The sequence below is a fragment of the Trachurus japonicus genome, chromosome 4, assembly GCF_045865225.1.
Source record: "Trachurus japonicus isolate A0001 chromosome 4, Traja_1.0".
NCBI classification, from domain to species: domain Eukaryota; kingdom Metazoa; phylum Chordata; class Actinopteri; order Carangiformes; family Carangidae; genus Trachurus; species Trachurus japonicus.
In genome coordinates, this window is record NC_140910.1 from 5513946 (window position 1) to 5529929 (window position 15984).

Here is a 15984-nt window from a genome sequence, read left to right on the forward strand (position 1 = left end):
TACAGTAATACACAAGGAGACCAGACGAGAGATATCAGAAGAAAATGCCATAAACTCTTGGTATTTGATTTGGAGACAATTATATATCAGATGATCTGTTTGTGGGGCAGCACTGTGGGGTAGTGGTAGGCTTGTGCCAACCGGCAATCTGATCGTGGATCTGCGATTAAGAGGATGATTGATGATGGGGTTTTTTCTTGCCGATGTTATAAAACACATACATACTCGCTGCTTGTGCTCTGGCTCAGCTGATCGACGCCAGAGCATGTGAGTGGAGCGGAGGAATTGATGACGATCTGTGATTCGTTCTGATCGCTCTCCACAGATCGAGATGCAAATGGTCCGCGGATCAGTTGATGGAAAAAAAAGGTTGTGTGCGTAGTGTGATAACAATAGGCGCACCGAATAAAAAAAAGGCAATTAAAAAAAACTCTGCTCGAATCAGCATCCGTGTCGTGCACAACAACAACCCCTAGGTCGGTTAGAAATCTAGGTAGTGGTTAGCGCTGTCACCTCACAGCAAGATGGTTCTGGGTTTGGTCCCTGGGACTGGGGCCTTTCTATGTGGGGTTTGCATGTTCTCCCTGTTCCTGTGTGGGTTCTCTCTTGGTTCTGCGGGTTCCTCACTCAATCCAGAGACATGCAAATAAGCTTGATTGGGTGATTTAATTGCCTGTAGACGTGAATGTAAGTGTGTGAGCTGTAGGGGTGGGAATCTTTTACTATCTCACGATTTGATTCGTTTCTGATTTTGGGGGCTACGATTCGATTCAAAATCGATTTTCGATTCAAGACAGAATGACTAGAGTGTCTTTTTCACATTTATTGAGTTTTAAACATTTATCCATGCTTAGATAGAACTGTTGAAACTGTTGCATAAAAGCAATATCACATATTGCTTAAGTAACAAAATTAAAAGTGCCTCTTTACTAAAAGAATTGTGCAGTTAAACATGCTGCCTTTTAAATTCTAAGGAAATGGAGGCCAACAGCCAGCAGATTTGTTTCATTTTTTTATTTTTTAAAATCGATTTTGGGACATTTTATATCAATTCTGAATCGAATTAAATGAGAATTGCGATTGTTATGTGAATCGATTTTTTGGCACACCCCTAGTGAGCTGTGTGTCCCAGCCCTGTAATAGACTATTAAACAGTAAAAACTAGGGATGCAAATTATCGAGTAATTCATTAATCGATAGTTGATAGACCTTATCGATCGATGATCGATTAATTGATAAGCGGCGATTTTCCTGAGAACCTAAATTTAAGGGGAAAATTCCTTATGGACTTTACACTAGTATTTGTTAATTTATTTTAAGAGCACAGCACAATGAAAATGTTTAAGTAGCACGTTATTTGGGACAGAGAGCTCTGAGGTTGAAGTCCTATCATAATGAGATGAGATGAGGTGAGAGAGCTGCGTTTCCATTACAGATTTTCGCAAAATAAAAGCGATATTTCTGAAACTTCGAAAAAGTGCAATTGCCATTTGCGGGTGTTTCCATTGAAAGGTATTTTGCGAATGAGCCGTAATGCGTCTTGCGTTTCTATGGTGACGGCACAGCGATCTCAGCTGCCGACAGCTGTTGCTGTTATTGTTATTAACAAAGACGAAAACAGCGCTTGATTGCTGAAAGGCAAAGCCCGTGTGGCGCTGCAGCGGCCACAAATAAGGACGCACTCACACGGGCCAGTTGTTCCGTACCGTGCTGAAGCCCGAATGCCCCCCCCCCCTCCTCTGTCCCCCGCTGGCCCGCACTCACACCACCTCCAACCCAAGCTGCTCAAGCACGGCTGCCTCCGTTGATACAGAGGGATTATTTGTTTACCAACACAGCGGATGTGCGCTTTAACCTGACTGCAGAAAGAACGGAGCCTTTTAACACCAGCGGTGATGAGGCGCTGTCGCGCTGACAACAATATTGTGTCCACACACCCGTACTGGTTTATGTGACTTAAGGTGACATGTCGGCGCAGGAGGGAGTGGGAGCGTGGATGCGAGCCAGTCTCCTTCAACCATGCAGGGAAAAGGGGAATGATAGGAAAGGGTTTTCTAATTTATTGAGAAACAATGCCCAGGTCAGCAATGCATGACAATAAACATGTGGTTCATTTGTCCCCTCAAGTTACATAAACCAACACAGCTTGGACACACGCGCTGTTCTCCGCGGCACCGCAACGAGCGCTTTTTTTTTCTTTTCTTTTTTTTTTTTAAATTAAGCTCCGGTAGCGACCGGCTAAACTACGGTAGGATACTGTAAACCAGCGTGGATCCGGTGTGTTTATCAAAGCTTGTCCGCCGTGCTGAGGCACCGGGTCGGTTTGAGCTGCGTTCAGGCTGCATTACAACTCCTCAGGCAGCTCCGTGTCGGCGGCTTTTTGACTCGTTACTCACCGGTCGTCTGTGTGTTAGCGATGGTACAGCCTGAGTCCCGTATAGCTACAACAGGTAACAGTGTTGTCTCTTTTCACCTCCTCTCCCTCTCTCCCTTGTGTGCTGCAGTGCGCAGCGCTGCACACGTTTACACAGAGATCTGCTACATTATGTCGGCTTTGCTTGTTTACATTTCACAGTAAAACTCCCATTGAAAAGGAACGATTAATTGCAAGTAATTTAATTTAATCGATTAAATTCTTATCGACAATTAATCGATAGTCGATTAATTGTTTGCATCCCTAGTAAAAACATAGGAAAAACACAGTAGAAACAGTAATGACATAGTAAAGACACGTAAAGATAGAAGATTGTTATGTGAATCGATTTTTTGGCACACCCCTAGTGAGCTGTGTGTCCCAGCCCTGTAATAGACTCTTAAACAGTGTGTACTGTTACTGTATGTCATCAGCCTCTGCTGGGATTGGCCCCAGCTCCTGTGATCCTATGAGCAGCAGAATAGCCACTGGATGCATGGATATCATTAAGAAATACACTCATAATCAATAAAGCTACTAATAATATGATTGAATATGAAATGACAGTGAATGGTCAGGAAAGCTGCTAGCTTTTAATTGTTTATTTGTTCGTTTTTGATACAAGGACTTGACTAAACTATGCATGACAACATGCAGTATCTGTCAGCGCTCTGTAATTATCTGGTAGTGACAGAGTGTGACAGCAGCCTCACACTCAGAATGAGTCACTACCCACCTTCTGAACCAGCCACCAAACATCCACAACAGAGAGGTGACTCTGAATGCAGCCTGATGATTCATTAACTAATCGACTGCACAGTCAACGTCTTAAAGGTTCCACACTTCACAGAGTCACACACCATATTTCAGGTTTTGCCCTTTAACATCGGGCATGTTTGTGGAGGTACAACAGCACAAATCTAATAGACTGAAAACATCATGGCAGCAGAGAGAGGAGACTGTGACCACTTGTCTCTGTCTTGTTTCACTGAGCTGTTTATGAGCAGGTACAATGTTGAGTTATAAAGCTCCGTGTTTTCCTCCTCTACTGTGTTTCATTTGGAGTGGTGATCCATCAGATTGATGTGGTTTTAAGAACCAGATTACAGGTGAAACACTCAGAGAAATCAAATCCTGCAAAGTTGGATGGTGGGCCCAGGTGGGCTTGGTGACTGCTTTGTTGTGACATCACAAAGCGACATAAGTCCTGACAGCTGATTTTGAGGCCAAATCTCTGAATACAGGCTGTGTGCATTTCTCTGTGGACTGAGGCTGTGATACTTTTTACAGTATTAATACAGAACGTAGAGCTGCTTTATATTCAAACCACACTTTACTATATGGAAATATTTACCTTTAAAACCCAACATCCACCAGTTTAGAAAAAGTATAGTATAGTATAGTACAGTATAATACAATATGAGATAGATAAATGAATAAGATATAAGTAATATGTAATAATATTATATTAAATAGAGGTTATAAATAGTATACCTAAATATAAATAAAAAAATAAATATATAAAAAAGTGTGTGTGTGGTTTTTTTTAAAATCTGATCAGCATTGTCCAATGAAAAACCTATTTGAGCTTCTAAATTTCATTCTTCATGAAGTTTTGAAAATAAAAACCTGGAGACAGAGGCTGAACAGTATCACATCATCTCTGATGGAGAGGACACAGCGTTCTTTCGTGCCCGAGGTCACATGTCATGAGATGAAGTTGTTGTTTTATTCCACATGATGGAGCGACTTCTCCCCAAAAACAACAGATCACACTGTCCACCTTAAATCACGCACATTTAAACTCTGTAATCAAATGTCCTGATCCGGTGGTTTACAGGACACAGTGGGCCCACTCATTTGTAATGGAGATGGTTTCCTGTTCATTCAGCGTGATCCACAAAGTCTCCTCCCCCGATCACAGCCCTGCTCACAGCCACAGAAAAGAGGATTCTCTGTTCAAAGTAGAAAATGGCAGAAGAGGATTTTTCATTCAGCAGCAGCTCCATCATCCTTCCTCTCTCCGTACACAGGCCTCGCTGTGCTCCGAGCCTCCTGCTTACTCGTCCTTACATGCTCCGCAAGGAGTTCACTGATACACTCACGCACTTGAGCAAATACAGGCTGCGCGAGAGGTTACATGTCTGCAGTGTCTCTGCTGTCACCATATGTGCATCTACTGTTTCTGAGCTTTGCTTGGGTTTACACTGTGTCCATGGAGACACAGGACCTGCACTCATCTCTGGCAACTGGTGCAATGGCCTTGTCTCTGTTAGGAACAATGTGCTTGTGCTTTGTAGCAACACTTTGTAGCCGCATGCATTCAAACATCTACTACAGGGGTACTCAAATACATTTGTCGAAGGGCCAGAAATTTTCTTAACAGACACCTTGGGGGCCGCACATTCAAATAGGCCTAGATTGAAATTAAATTCACCTTTTTCGTCTAATAATTTATTTTTATTTTACTTGTAAGCACATAATTTTTATTTATACACTTCATGGTGTTTTGTATGATATAAAATGAAAAATCTTGACATTGTCATATCATCATTTACATATCATGCTGGAGCTTTACACTGCTGACTTGTATCCTCAGACATGCCCTGTGATTTTCAACTTAAATATGACCTGGCCATCACAGGACGTCTGACTCTGTTCTGAGGATACAAGTCATTGGTCCTGAAATGTGTGTTTCTCTTCTATAACACACATTCTACATCTCGAAGGCGACGTCTTTCCACACATGGGCTTCCTTCACCTTTCAAACGAGGCAGAGCTCAGTGGGAAACAGTAGGAGACACAGACCGATGGAACCGGGACACAACACCGGGGGAGAAGCAGGTCGTGCAGCTGTGCGCCGCAGGTGTGCACGGAAAAACAATTGCGTCTCATCAAATGCGTGCGGCTTCACGCTTCATCTGAACGGCCCCCCATGCATGATGCACACACAGTTGAACCAAGACAGCGGTCAAAATCACCCACGGTCTCTGCAGACAGGCAGGGAAAACCCTGCAGTCCAGCCCGCTCCCCAAACACTCGCGCATGGTGATTTGGGTTCGTCGGCGTTTCTGTATCCCAGTGCAGCGCCTCACAGGCACACACAAACGCTCCGCACGTGTTTCCATGTCCCAGCGCTTTGACTTACAGGCGCACGGAGCCCGAGAAATACAGTATACAGTAATATGTAAACTAGTAGAACTCAGTCGCGGGTCTGATTGGAAGGTTCGGCGGGCCGGATGCGGCCCGCGGGCCGCCTATTGAGTACCGCTGATCTACTATATAAACTAAGCCTTGTGAAACACACTTTTACTCCAGTCCATTTAAAGGCGTAGGCTATGTTATCTTTGTTGATTTTTCTTTACCTCATGGGACATAGTTTGTTTTCATAATCAGCAATTGCTTATCTTTACTATTGGATCCTTCTGTTTTATTGGTTGAATGGCTGTGTAGAGAGAATCCAGCTGCAGGCTTCATACCAGGAGCCTGTACGCATGATCTGTAGCGGTCTGCTTTGCTATTTTCCAGTAACATTACAGTGATCAGCCAAACATCCAAGGGAGTCAGGCTCTTTGCTTTAATCACACTCAAACTATTTTCCTGACTGAAATCGTCTAACAGATTTTATTATGAGGTTTATTGTGGCGTAGAATGAGCAGCTCTCATCTGTTTTCTCCTCCAGCTTTGTAATGAAACAATGTCCATCACGAGCACTGGGCAGGGGATGTTTGAACTCACATCAACTGCCTGATAGATTACAAATGCGTTGTTCATTGTTTTTTTTTCAATAATTCAATAATAATTTTTTTATCCTCTGTCCAGGTATTCCTCCTGCCAGTGGGACGGGCACCCTTCAGATGTATCTGCTGGACATTAATGACAACGCTCCTCACGTGTTCCCTCCTGAGGTGGAGATGTGTGAGAGGCCTGATCCCAACGCCATCAACATCACAGCCAGTGACCCGGACCTGAACCCCAACGCTGGACCCTTTGCCTTTGAGCTGGCCAATCGACCAGCTGATGTCCGCCGCAACTGGACGCTCAACCGCGTCAACGGTCAGTGTCCGATGACATCGCTCTATGACCCTCTGCTGCTGCTTTATGAGGGGAATACACTGAAGATAAAAAAAACAAGGCTACTCATATAGCCACTCTGTATCATGAGGTGATGACAGTCACACAGCCTTCCAACCAGCCAGTTTAATTACACATTCATAAGGATTATGTTATTCTAGTCTTAACCCTTTACCCACTGAGGCTTAAAACAATATGGACAAATGGACATATTTGTTATTATGGCTATAAAATGGTCAGAAAATGATGCTAAGTCTTTGTGCTTCCCGGAGTACCTAAAGGTTTGTCCAAAAATAAACTTATACAAATGAAATCCATCTTCATCATTTCTGGGTCTGGACATTTCTGGGTGGAGAGCGAGTCAGACTCAGTGTTTTCTCTCCAGTCAATGACAGAGCTCAGGTGAAGCTACGTGCAGCAGAGGAGGGCTCAGGGCTGCTAGTCCCACTAGCTGTCCCGTTAGCGAGTTAGCCTGTCTCTCTCTCTAAGCAGCAGCAGTCAGGACCGCAAAGAAAAAGAAATACAGTCTGAGTGAAGTTGGAGATACGGACGGATGCCTGGACGTCACAGACAACTAATGCCTCGACTGGTAACAAGTCGAGGCTAGCTCAATGCTAACTTTGGCTCGCAGTAGCGGTTAGCATCCGCTGCAAACACCCTCTTCCCAGCTCACCACAACAGCCCTGCTGCTCGTTACAACGTAACACTGGAGGCTCCCATTGTTGTTGACGGCCGGGTATTGTTAGTGAGGAAAAATACTGTTACTGGACATGAAGTTTTGATTTGACATTTGAACCTATACATGTTGAAAATCAATCTTGGTATTTTTTTTTAATCTAGGGCTCTGGGTTTACAAAAGAAACAGTACAAAACTCTATTCACAGGCAAAGAAATTCAGACTATACGTATAGGTGAAAAGACACACACACACACTCTCTCTCACACTATTTTTTCTCAAAAACACCACATGATTGCTCTATCTTTCCTTTCTCCACTCTAACTCTGTATGTTTTCCCTCCTTTCAAAATGAAATTGCAGGCATTATGGTATAGGCTATATAATATAAAAGGAAAGCACAGCTTCTCAGCTCTCCGTCAGCGTTGGAATTTTTCTGATTGGACGAACTATGGCAGTAGATAAAGGGTTAAAGCGCTTTTATACAGCTTTTTTTTGACACATCAGGGGCAACTCAGGGTTCAGTATCTTGCCCAAGAGCACTTCAAGCTGGGAGATCAAACAACCAGCTTTCTGGTTTAGTGGACACTCAGAATTTACAGCAGTTGCTAGTTCTCAACTCCTCTAGATGGGTGTTGATGTGTGTAATGGAATAAAAGAAACAATAAAAAGCCTTTTAGGTGTTCAATATAAGGGGATTTAGTTGCTGTTGCTGCATTTCTAAACTAGTTTGAAAAAGCAAAGATGTATAAAAAGCTTCTTTTCATGGCTATCATTGTGGGAAGATTATTTCAGAGAACTAGAAATCCTTGACTTCCCCTTTATTGTGTAGCTTCTTCTAACATTTTTTATTCAATTGAATGACAGTTATATTGACATTTTAAAAGTGTGTCAATGCTTGTGTAGCTACAGCATTAGATAGGTCTGTGGCGTTGGAAGTTTTGAAAACATCCATCCGTTTTCTAATGCTGGGTGGGAATCAGGCCGTCGTGCTCACAGGTTCAGTGAGGTAGTCTAGATCTCCCTCTCCCTTCTAATGTTTTCCAGTTCCCCCTGTGTGGTGCCCTGCATTACAGCTGGCACTGCCCCAGTCTAATGCTCCATCATACCAGCACTCAGGTTGTTGCCATTCTGTGGCAGGAGCTGTTTATTCTCCTTCAGTGACTAATAGATTTTTGTGGGTTTGAGCTCAGTTAATGGTTTGAAAAAAATCTCCCTCTGAAGTAAGTACCATTAGCAGCCTAAATGAGGTTACTTACCTCTCTTTCTCTCTATTAACTTCTTCATCTGTCTTTCCAACTTCACCCTACCGCAGGTGAGTACGCCCAGCTCCGCCTGCGGATCGGCTCCCTGGCCAGCGGCATCTACGAGGTTCCGGTCATGATCACAGACTCAGGCAACCTGCCCATGTCCAACACCTCCTACCTCAGGGTCAAGGTCTGCCAGTGTGATCACCATGGAGACTGTGTGGACATGGAGAGAATCATCGCCGCTGGACTGGGCACCGGGGCCATCATCGCCATCCTCATCTGTATCATCATATTGTTAGGTGAACTTCCCACATGCGTGCCCAAACACACACACACACACACACACACACTCCCAAGCACTTAGTGGACTGAACTGAATGTGAAAACTTAAAGGGATAGTTCAACATTTTGGCAAATTGGTCCATTGCCACAATCCCTATAGTCATACTGTAGCAGTAGGTCCGAGGTCAGAGCTACATTACGGAGGCTAATGGGATTTCTTGGTTTCTCTCATCAAACTCATCAAATACACAATCCAACAACTCCAAAACGCTCTGGTGGAAAAGTTGTGACCTGAACATTCACCACGCTATGAGTTAATAACGGAACATTACAAGACAGTTGTTTTCGAGGTAACTACTTGCCAAAAAACTGCCCCAGACAGGAACGCACATTAGTGGTTTTGAAACTCCGTCTCGTAACGTTCCGTTATTGTCCCGATGGTGAATGTGCAGGTCACAACTTGTCCACCAGAGCATTTTGGAATTTCTGAATTGTCTATTTGATGAGTTTGAGGAGGGAAACCAAGAAGCCTCTGTAGCGTAGCTCTGAGCAGCACGCAGCTCCGCTCGGCCATTCTAAAAGTAGCTTGCACCGAAATGTTGAACTATCCCTTTAAAGAAGTTTAATATTTTCTCCTGAGTCAACAATCTCAACACCCCAGCAGCACAATGTTGTTGGAATATGAATGGAATACCAACTGGACAGAGGATCCAGCTAGGGGCTTGGTCCATATCCACATGACAGCGTGACACAGTTGTCTCAGATTTGTTGGCTGCACTTGATGCACATCCTCTGTTCCACCCCACCCTAAAGCTCAACTTATGAACTCATTTTCAAAATCAAATCAAAAATCAAAATAAACTTTAATGTCCCCGGAGGGAAAATTGTCATGGACAATCAATGCTGTACATCCTGCATACAGATTTTAAAACCATACACCATTTCACACACACGACCATTAGAGATCACTTACAGACAGTACGACTAAGTTCCTGGTTCATACAAAGTACTAAAATGTATTACTTTGTATGAACCAGGAACTTAGTAATTATTTATTACTATAATTATTTAATAATTATAGTAATAAATAATTATTGCACTTTCTCCTATACTGTAGCCTATTGCATCTTGCATCTCAGTATTGCCACAGTCTCTGGGTCTAAATTGCACCTTTTGTATGTGTGGACTCCACCATCAGCATCAATTTAAGGTGCCGAAGCAATAGCATGTATCTATTAAAAAAAAAAAAAAGAAAGACATTTATATAACAATTAAAATGATGGATATAATACAGCAACACCCTTAAACATCATTTACAGTACACAGATAATAACCAAATACCTAATACAATAAAATAAAATAAAAAATTTAGAAGGAACACCTGAACCTCAGGTGACTGCTAGTGTTTAGCAGATTTGTTAAGCAGAGCAATAGATGAAGGAATGAATGTTTATAGCGATTAGTTCTGTAACTAATCGTTCTGTAACTAATTTTAATGTTCAAGAACCTAGTTTGAGATGACTGAGTTATTCTGCTGGAAGTACAGTAGGTCCACTGTGGTCATACCGGGATGGACATGGTCAGCATGTAGACTGTGGTGTCTGCATGATACTCGGTTGGTACTAAGGAGTCCAAAGTGTGCCACGAAAATACCCCCCACACCACGACATCAGCACCAGCACCACTTTTGTTTGAACTTCAGCAGATCCATCCTGAGTGTTGAGTTGCTGCCATGTGATTGGACTCGTAGATATTTGCACAAACAAGCAGTTGAACAGGTGTAGCTAATGAAGTGGCTTCTGAGTGGATATCTTTATGAAACAGCTGTATGGATGACCTTTGACCTGTGGAGATACCACCTGCTTGAAGCCATCATTAGGTTGACGTCTTCAATTATCCAGGAGTAATTAATTAACAGTACTGGATCGTCACACAGCCGTGCTAATATGGCTGCAGCTGAACCCACTCACAGCTTCACATCCGAACAACATGGATTAGTTCGTCTCATTATTGCCTTTATAATTACTTCAGCCAGAGACTATACAGACAGATTTGTTGATACAAGTGTTCTATTGTAACTACAGTCGGCAGCACCGCGTCAGCTGCACGTTGTCCAGGCACAGATCCCAGAACTGATTCCAACATGGTTTCGGCAGATAATTGTCACCAATTATCTGCTTGTTAACAAGTAGCACTTGATGATTTCCCTCCAAAACACTGCAGGTGAGTAGACAGGCGAGGAGCAACAGCTCCCACTCAGTGAGAGGCGGCGAGTGTGTAGCGGCGGACTGGGATTTGCTGTATCAGACGTTACAGAGATCAAGACTTGGAATAGCAGAGGAGTGTTCAAGCACTTGTGCAAAAGAGACAGAGCCTCAGCCCCGCTGCTGCGCGCAATGATTGCATCACACTTTTAAAATAAGTGAGAGTGATCTGGGGTTACAGGGAGTTTCACCTGCTAGAAGCTTTTTACATCAAATCACAATGTTTGATCAAACAGTTTGACTTAACCTGCTGAGCTTGTGAGGATGCACAGCTCATTTTATAATGTACATGTGTAGCCGATGTCATATCTGGCCCTCTGCGTTGTGTTTCTCACGGCCTGCCCTAGGTGGGGTTCGATCCCACGACCTCCCGCACCAGAGGCGACGATGCTAACCTCTTCGCCAAGAGGTTGACAACCACTTGGCAGGTTGGTTAGCGTGTCTTTTACGGGTGGAGTGAGTGCACATCCGTTACACATGCATCTCATTACAACATGATAATGAATACAGTATAATGAATAAGGAGTTTCACAGATGCTTCTTACATCTTAGTCAAAGCCATATTTTGGTTTAATGAGTGACATTGTCTGAATTTTCTGTTCGAATCGTTGCTATGGCAACACCATCATGAGCTTTGTAGAAGTTAGGGAGGCTGTTTGTTTGTTGTCTGAAGGGGGCAGAAAGGGGAAAAAAAGGGAGAAAAGGAAATAAGAGCAGCGGGAGTACAAAGCTGCTGACTCCGACCCGAAGACAGAGCAGCTGAGTTCAGGTTGGGCCCCTGAGCGGCTGATGGAGCGAGGCCCCGGTGGAGCTTGTGTTAAACAACCTGGACGTGTTTGTGTGGCTGCGAGGCTCTGAGCTGCCAGCATCCAGCCAGCCAGCCTCCCCGCTGCTTCCACACAGCAAACCTGACTAATGGTGACAAGACTTTTCTCAAATCAGCTCTCCGGGGTTTAAATCGTCCTCACTCAGAGTTTCACTCGGCGCTCTAATGTGTTTTTGGCCCGCGCAGGTGCAGTAGTAGTGTGGGCTCGCTCTCTCCTTCCCTGGGCTTATTATCTCATACATTTTTCAAACCTGTCAGTTGTGTCAAAATAAGAGCAGAGTTTTCTTAAAGCACTCCAGTCCAACATGATGAGGATTTCAGCAGTTGAACCGAGCAGGATGTGAGGAGATGGCGTTAGGCTTGTTAATGATAAGCTGGTCTCCTTTGAGTCTAATCAGTGAATTTAGAGGAAATTTGAAGAAAGTTAATCAGCTAACCCCTGTGACCAATGGTGACTGATTGAAGAATGCACAGCTGGAGGATGTATGATAAGCTCTTGACTTCACACAGTCTCTTCACTCATCTTTCAGTTGTTCTTCTGAATCTGGATTAGCTGTGTTCAGACTGAACACAGTGATACATGTCAGAGTTTACTGAGTTAACCTGACGCAGCTGTTAGATAGTTAACCTATCAGAAATCTCCTTTTCAAAAGCAGCCAGCTTGGTTTTTACAGTCTGAGGACCAGCATCAGAAGCATCATCAGCTATTAGATTGGATATTAGATATAAGGAGTGAGCACAGAGAAATGGCTTATTATTATAAAATGTCTCTGGCCTGTTATTGTACATCTCAAGGCTGTACGGTGCCTTGAGATGTACTGTTGGTAACTGTTGACCTCTGACTTTTATATTCTGTTACTTATGGCAAAACATTATGTATGATCTCAGAATCTGACCAGATCACTGTGCATGATGACCGGGCTTCTACCACCACTGCCAGGCTATGTTTAGCTTTGGCCGCAGGAATACTAATGACTTCCCCGTCAAGAAATTAGCTGTGTAACTCCCCAAGTTTATTACTTACATGAAGACTAATATTTTATTTCCAAAGGTTTTCCAAATTGTATGTTTAAACCTAATTTGCATAATTATACAAAACAGAAATCTGAACACTTTCAATTTTTTTTTTATTTTGTTGCCATAATAGTTTTTACAGAAGGGATTTTGGATATCTCTTTTTATCTCTCCATAAATGAGGAAAATACTGTCAATTTTCTTTTTTTCCCTATGATAAGAATAAAATGTTCTATAAATGGTATGTCAACAAACCTCAATGTAAAAACATTTAGAATATAGAAATAAATGCAAGTGCTAATGCAGTTGAATTTCTGGCTCAAAGTAAAAAATGGCTTTAAAGGGTTTGTATAGTAAAATTCCATTAATTGTTATTGGTATTCGTACTTTTACGATTTTTAGAGCTGGTGCAGGAGAGAGAACTTTACAGTATGCGGCGATAGAATATTAACTTTTGATGAATTTAGGAGAAATCTACTGATGAAAGAAGACAAAGTCAGGTGTATTTTCTACCATTTCTTTCCAGTAGTCTGAAGGAAAATATGTTATGGAAGCAAAACAGCCTCAAATCTCAAAATTGATAAGTGCATGAAAAAACAATGTTTTGCCAGTAGTGTCTCAGCTTAAAGAATAAATGTTAACAGAGCTTCCGAAGACATTCCGACTCTCCAGTGGAAGAATTGCGGTGTTAACTGTGTGGCTCCATTTTCTTCTGCTGCTGCTGGAAGAACTGGAGTGCTCCTTCTTTACAGACTACATCCACACACACACACACACACCCACACACACACACACACACACACACACACACACACACACACACACACACACACACACACACACACACACACAGCAATTTAGCTCAGAAATAGTCTCCATCCAGATCAACACACCTGAGAACTCCCTGCATACTGAGCAGTCACATACACTTAGCATGTGTGAGCCAGTGCAAACAGGAAGCAGCTTGTCTATTCTGCAGCTGATTAGAGAACGACTCTGAGGAGGAACAGTAAAGACAGCTGCAGTGTCACAATACGTCATGTAGGGGAGAGTGGGGTAAGTTGAGCCACTTTTTGTATTCAGGATCACTACATCAAGACAATTATAGTTTTGTTGCTAACTAACACATCTGCATATATTTCAGGATGTTTTGCATCCCTACAAATTAACAGAATATAACTGTTTTTAAAATATAGCATGTTCAAAAAAAGTGGTCTTGTGACTCAACTTACCCCATGAATGGGGTAAGTTGACCATAGGAGTGGGGTAAATTGATCAACCCCCCTTCTTTCCTTCCATCCATCTCCTCCCTCCCCCTTTACTTAATATTTCATCTGTCCAGGTTACAGGTGAACACAAACTGCAGGGACTTCCTGCTGAGCCACCAACTCACTGAGATTTGGGGAGTTTTGCAATTACATCGCATCTTGGGAAGAATCCCAGATATTTTTCTTTGAAAGTAAAGTTTGGCACACTTTAAACAACTTTTCCTGTTGTTGTGCTCTAGCACAACTAAAGAGAAAGTGTAATTATGTCTCGCACGGGGAAACCATTATGTTGGGGTTATACCAACTATAAGTTAAGTTATTAAGATTTATTAAGTAAGTTATTAAGATGCCTCACAAAGGGGGGCACCATTTATGTTGTGCTCTAACACAACTTATAAGAAAAGTTATTATTAAGAATTATTAGATGCCTCACAACGGAAGCACCATTTATGTTGGGGTTATACCAACTATAAGTAAAGTTATTATTAAGAGGGTTATTGGCTATCAAATTAGTAAAATATCAATACCAAAATATTAATAATTACTATAAAATTTATTAATGGGATTTAATTTTATTAAATCCACCTCGGGGCACCAGACAGCCAATGTACCAAAGTCAGTCTCATAAGGGTGTGCTAACTATTAATATAGAACCTTGTTTAATGATTAAGTTAATAATTATTAACAAAATAACATTATCAATAGCTGCAAAGTTGAAGGATTTAGAAGTTCTACTGCGTAGAGGTTGGCATACTCACTATTGTACAACATTAACAGACAAGTAAAGTTTCAAGGAAGTTTATTGGACACATCTAGAAAATGGAATAACAAAACATGAAACTAAGACAAGCTACATACACTATGTACACGTGTGTGTGTGTGTGTGTGTGTGTGTGTGTGTGTGTGTGTGTGTGTGTGTGTGTGTGTGTGTGTGTGTGTTGGTGAGAGTGTATGGCTATGTGTCGGTGACCATGTGTCTGTGAGGTGTGAAGTGTGATCTCAGACAATGGAAAAGATGGAGGATGGTTGCTCTGTCCTGAGACAAAGGTAATTACAACCAAATGGCCTCCAAGATGGCCTCTAAGACCAACCACATGTGATGTGGGGGAGGTGAACAAAGGTGTGTCCTTTGTTCAACGCTCAAGTTGCATGTTAAACATAGGTTCACTAAATATGAGACTATAGCTGACAACAACAAAGCAACAACAACAAAGCTCAAGTATTTTAACTGATTTCAATCAATACATACATTGGCATGGTTGAAGTACTCTATGCTTAGTCAAGGTGCAAGGTAATCCTAACTAGGCCCAGTTACGTTACCAAGTCACATGAAGGTGAGAAGATCCGGTGCTGGTGGGGATTCCTGCGGTTGCAGGGTTTTGCCGGTCCTGTTGCGGTTTGTCAAGTCCAGTGATTGTGTCTTTGTCCAGTGAACTACAGCCGTCCTGGCTGTGTAGTTTGAGTTCCGTTGAGGAGAGTCCTTCTCCTTGCAGAGTTGGTTGGTTGCTCTGCTTGGCGTTGTGGCTCCGTTCCTTGTTGACTCAACTAGCAGACCTTGTGTCGTGCTAGCTGTTTCTTGTTCTTTAATCCGTTGGTAGGCACTCGCGTCGCTGCCACGGGTTGCTCCAGTGTAGGCGTCTGCCTTGTGCAGGCCTCACAGAGGTTTGAGAGCGGTAGCAGTAGCTCCAGGTGAGGAGCTGAGAGGAGCGGCAGCTCCTGCTGAAGAGCGGGGAAGAGAAGAGGGCGAAGAGAGAGAGGAGAAGCGAACTTCTCCTTTTTATATGGCCTGTGACCTCACAGGTCCTGGGGCCATACCTGACCAATGGGGGGTCAGTAGTGGAGGTTCCACACCTAGGTGTGAAAAGGTGAAGGACGCTGGGAGGCTGAGTTCAATGGTTTTCCTTTGTCTGGGAGACAA

The 15984-nt window shown here is 42.9% G+C and overlaps 1 protein-coding gene across 2 annotated transcripts in view; it reads left to right on the top strand.

Annotated features, from left to right (window-relative positions):
- Positions 1 to 15984, top strand: part of LOC146988328 (cadherin-2-like) — a 105154-nt gene that overhangs the window by 64122 nt on the left and 25048 nt on the right. For both annotated transcript variants that reach the window (XR_015035693.1, XM_085773515.1), the window contains exons 12-13: positions 6236 to 6469; positions 8478 to 8711. Coding sequence is in view for 1 of the 2 variants with exons in the window: in XM_085773515.1 (XP_085629641.1) it covers positions 6236 to 6469; positions 8478 to 8711 (468 nt within the window). In the remaining variant the exon portion in view is untranslated. The remainder of the gene's footprint in view (positions 1 to 6235; positions 6470 to 8477; positions 8712 to 15984) is intronic.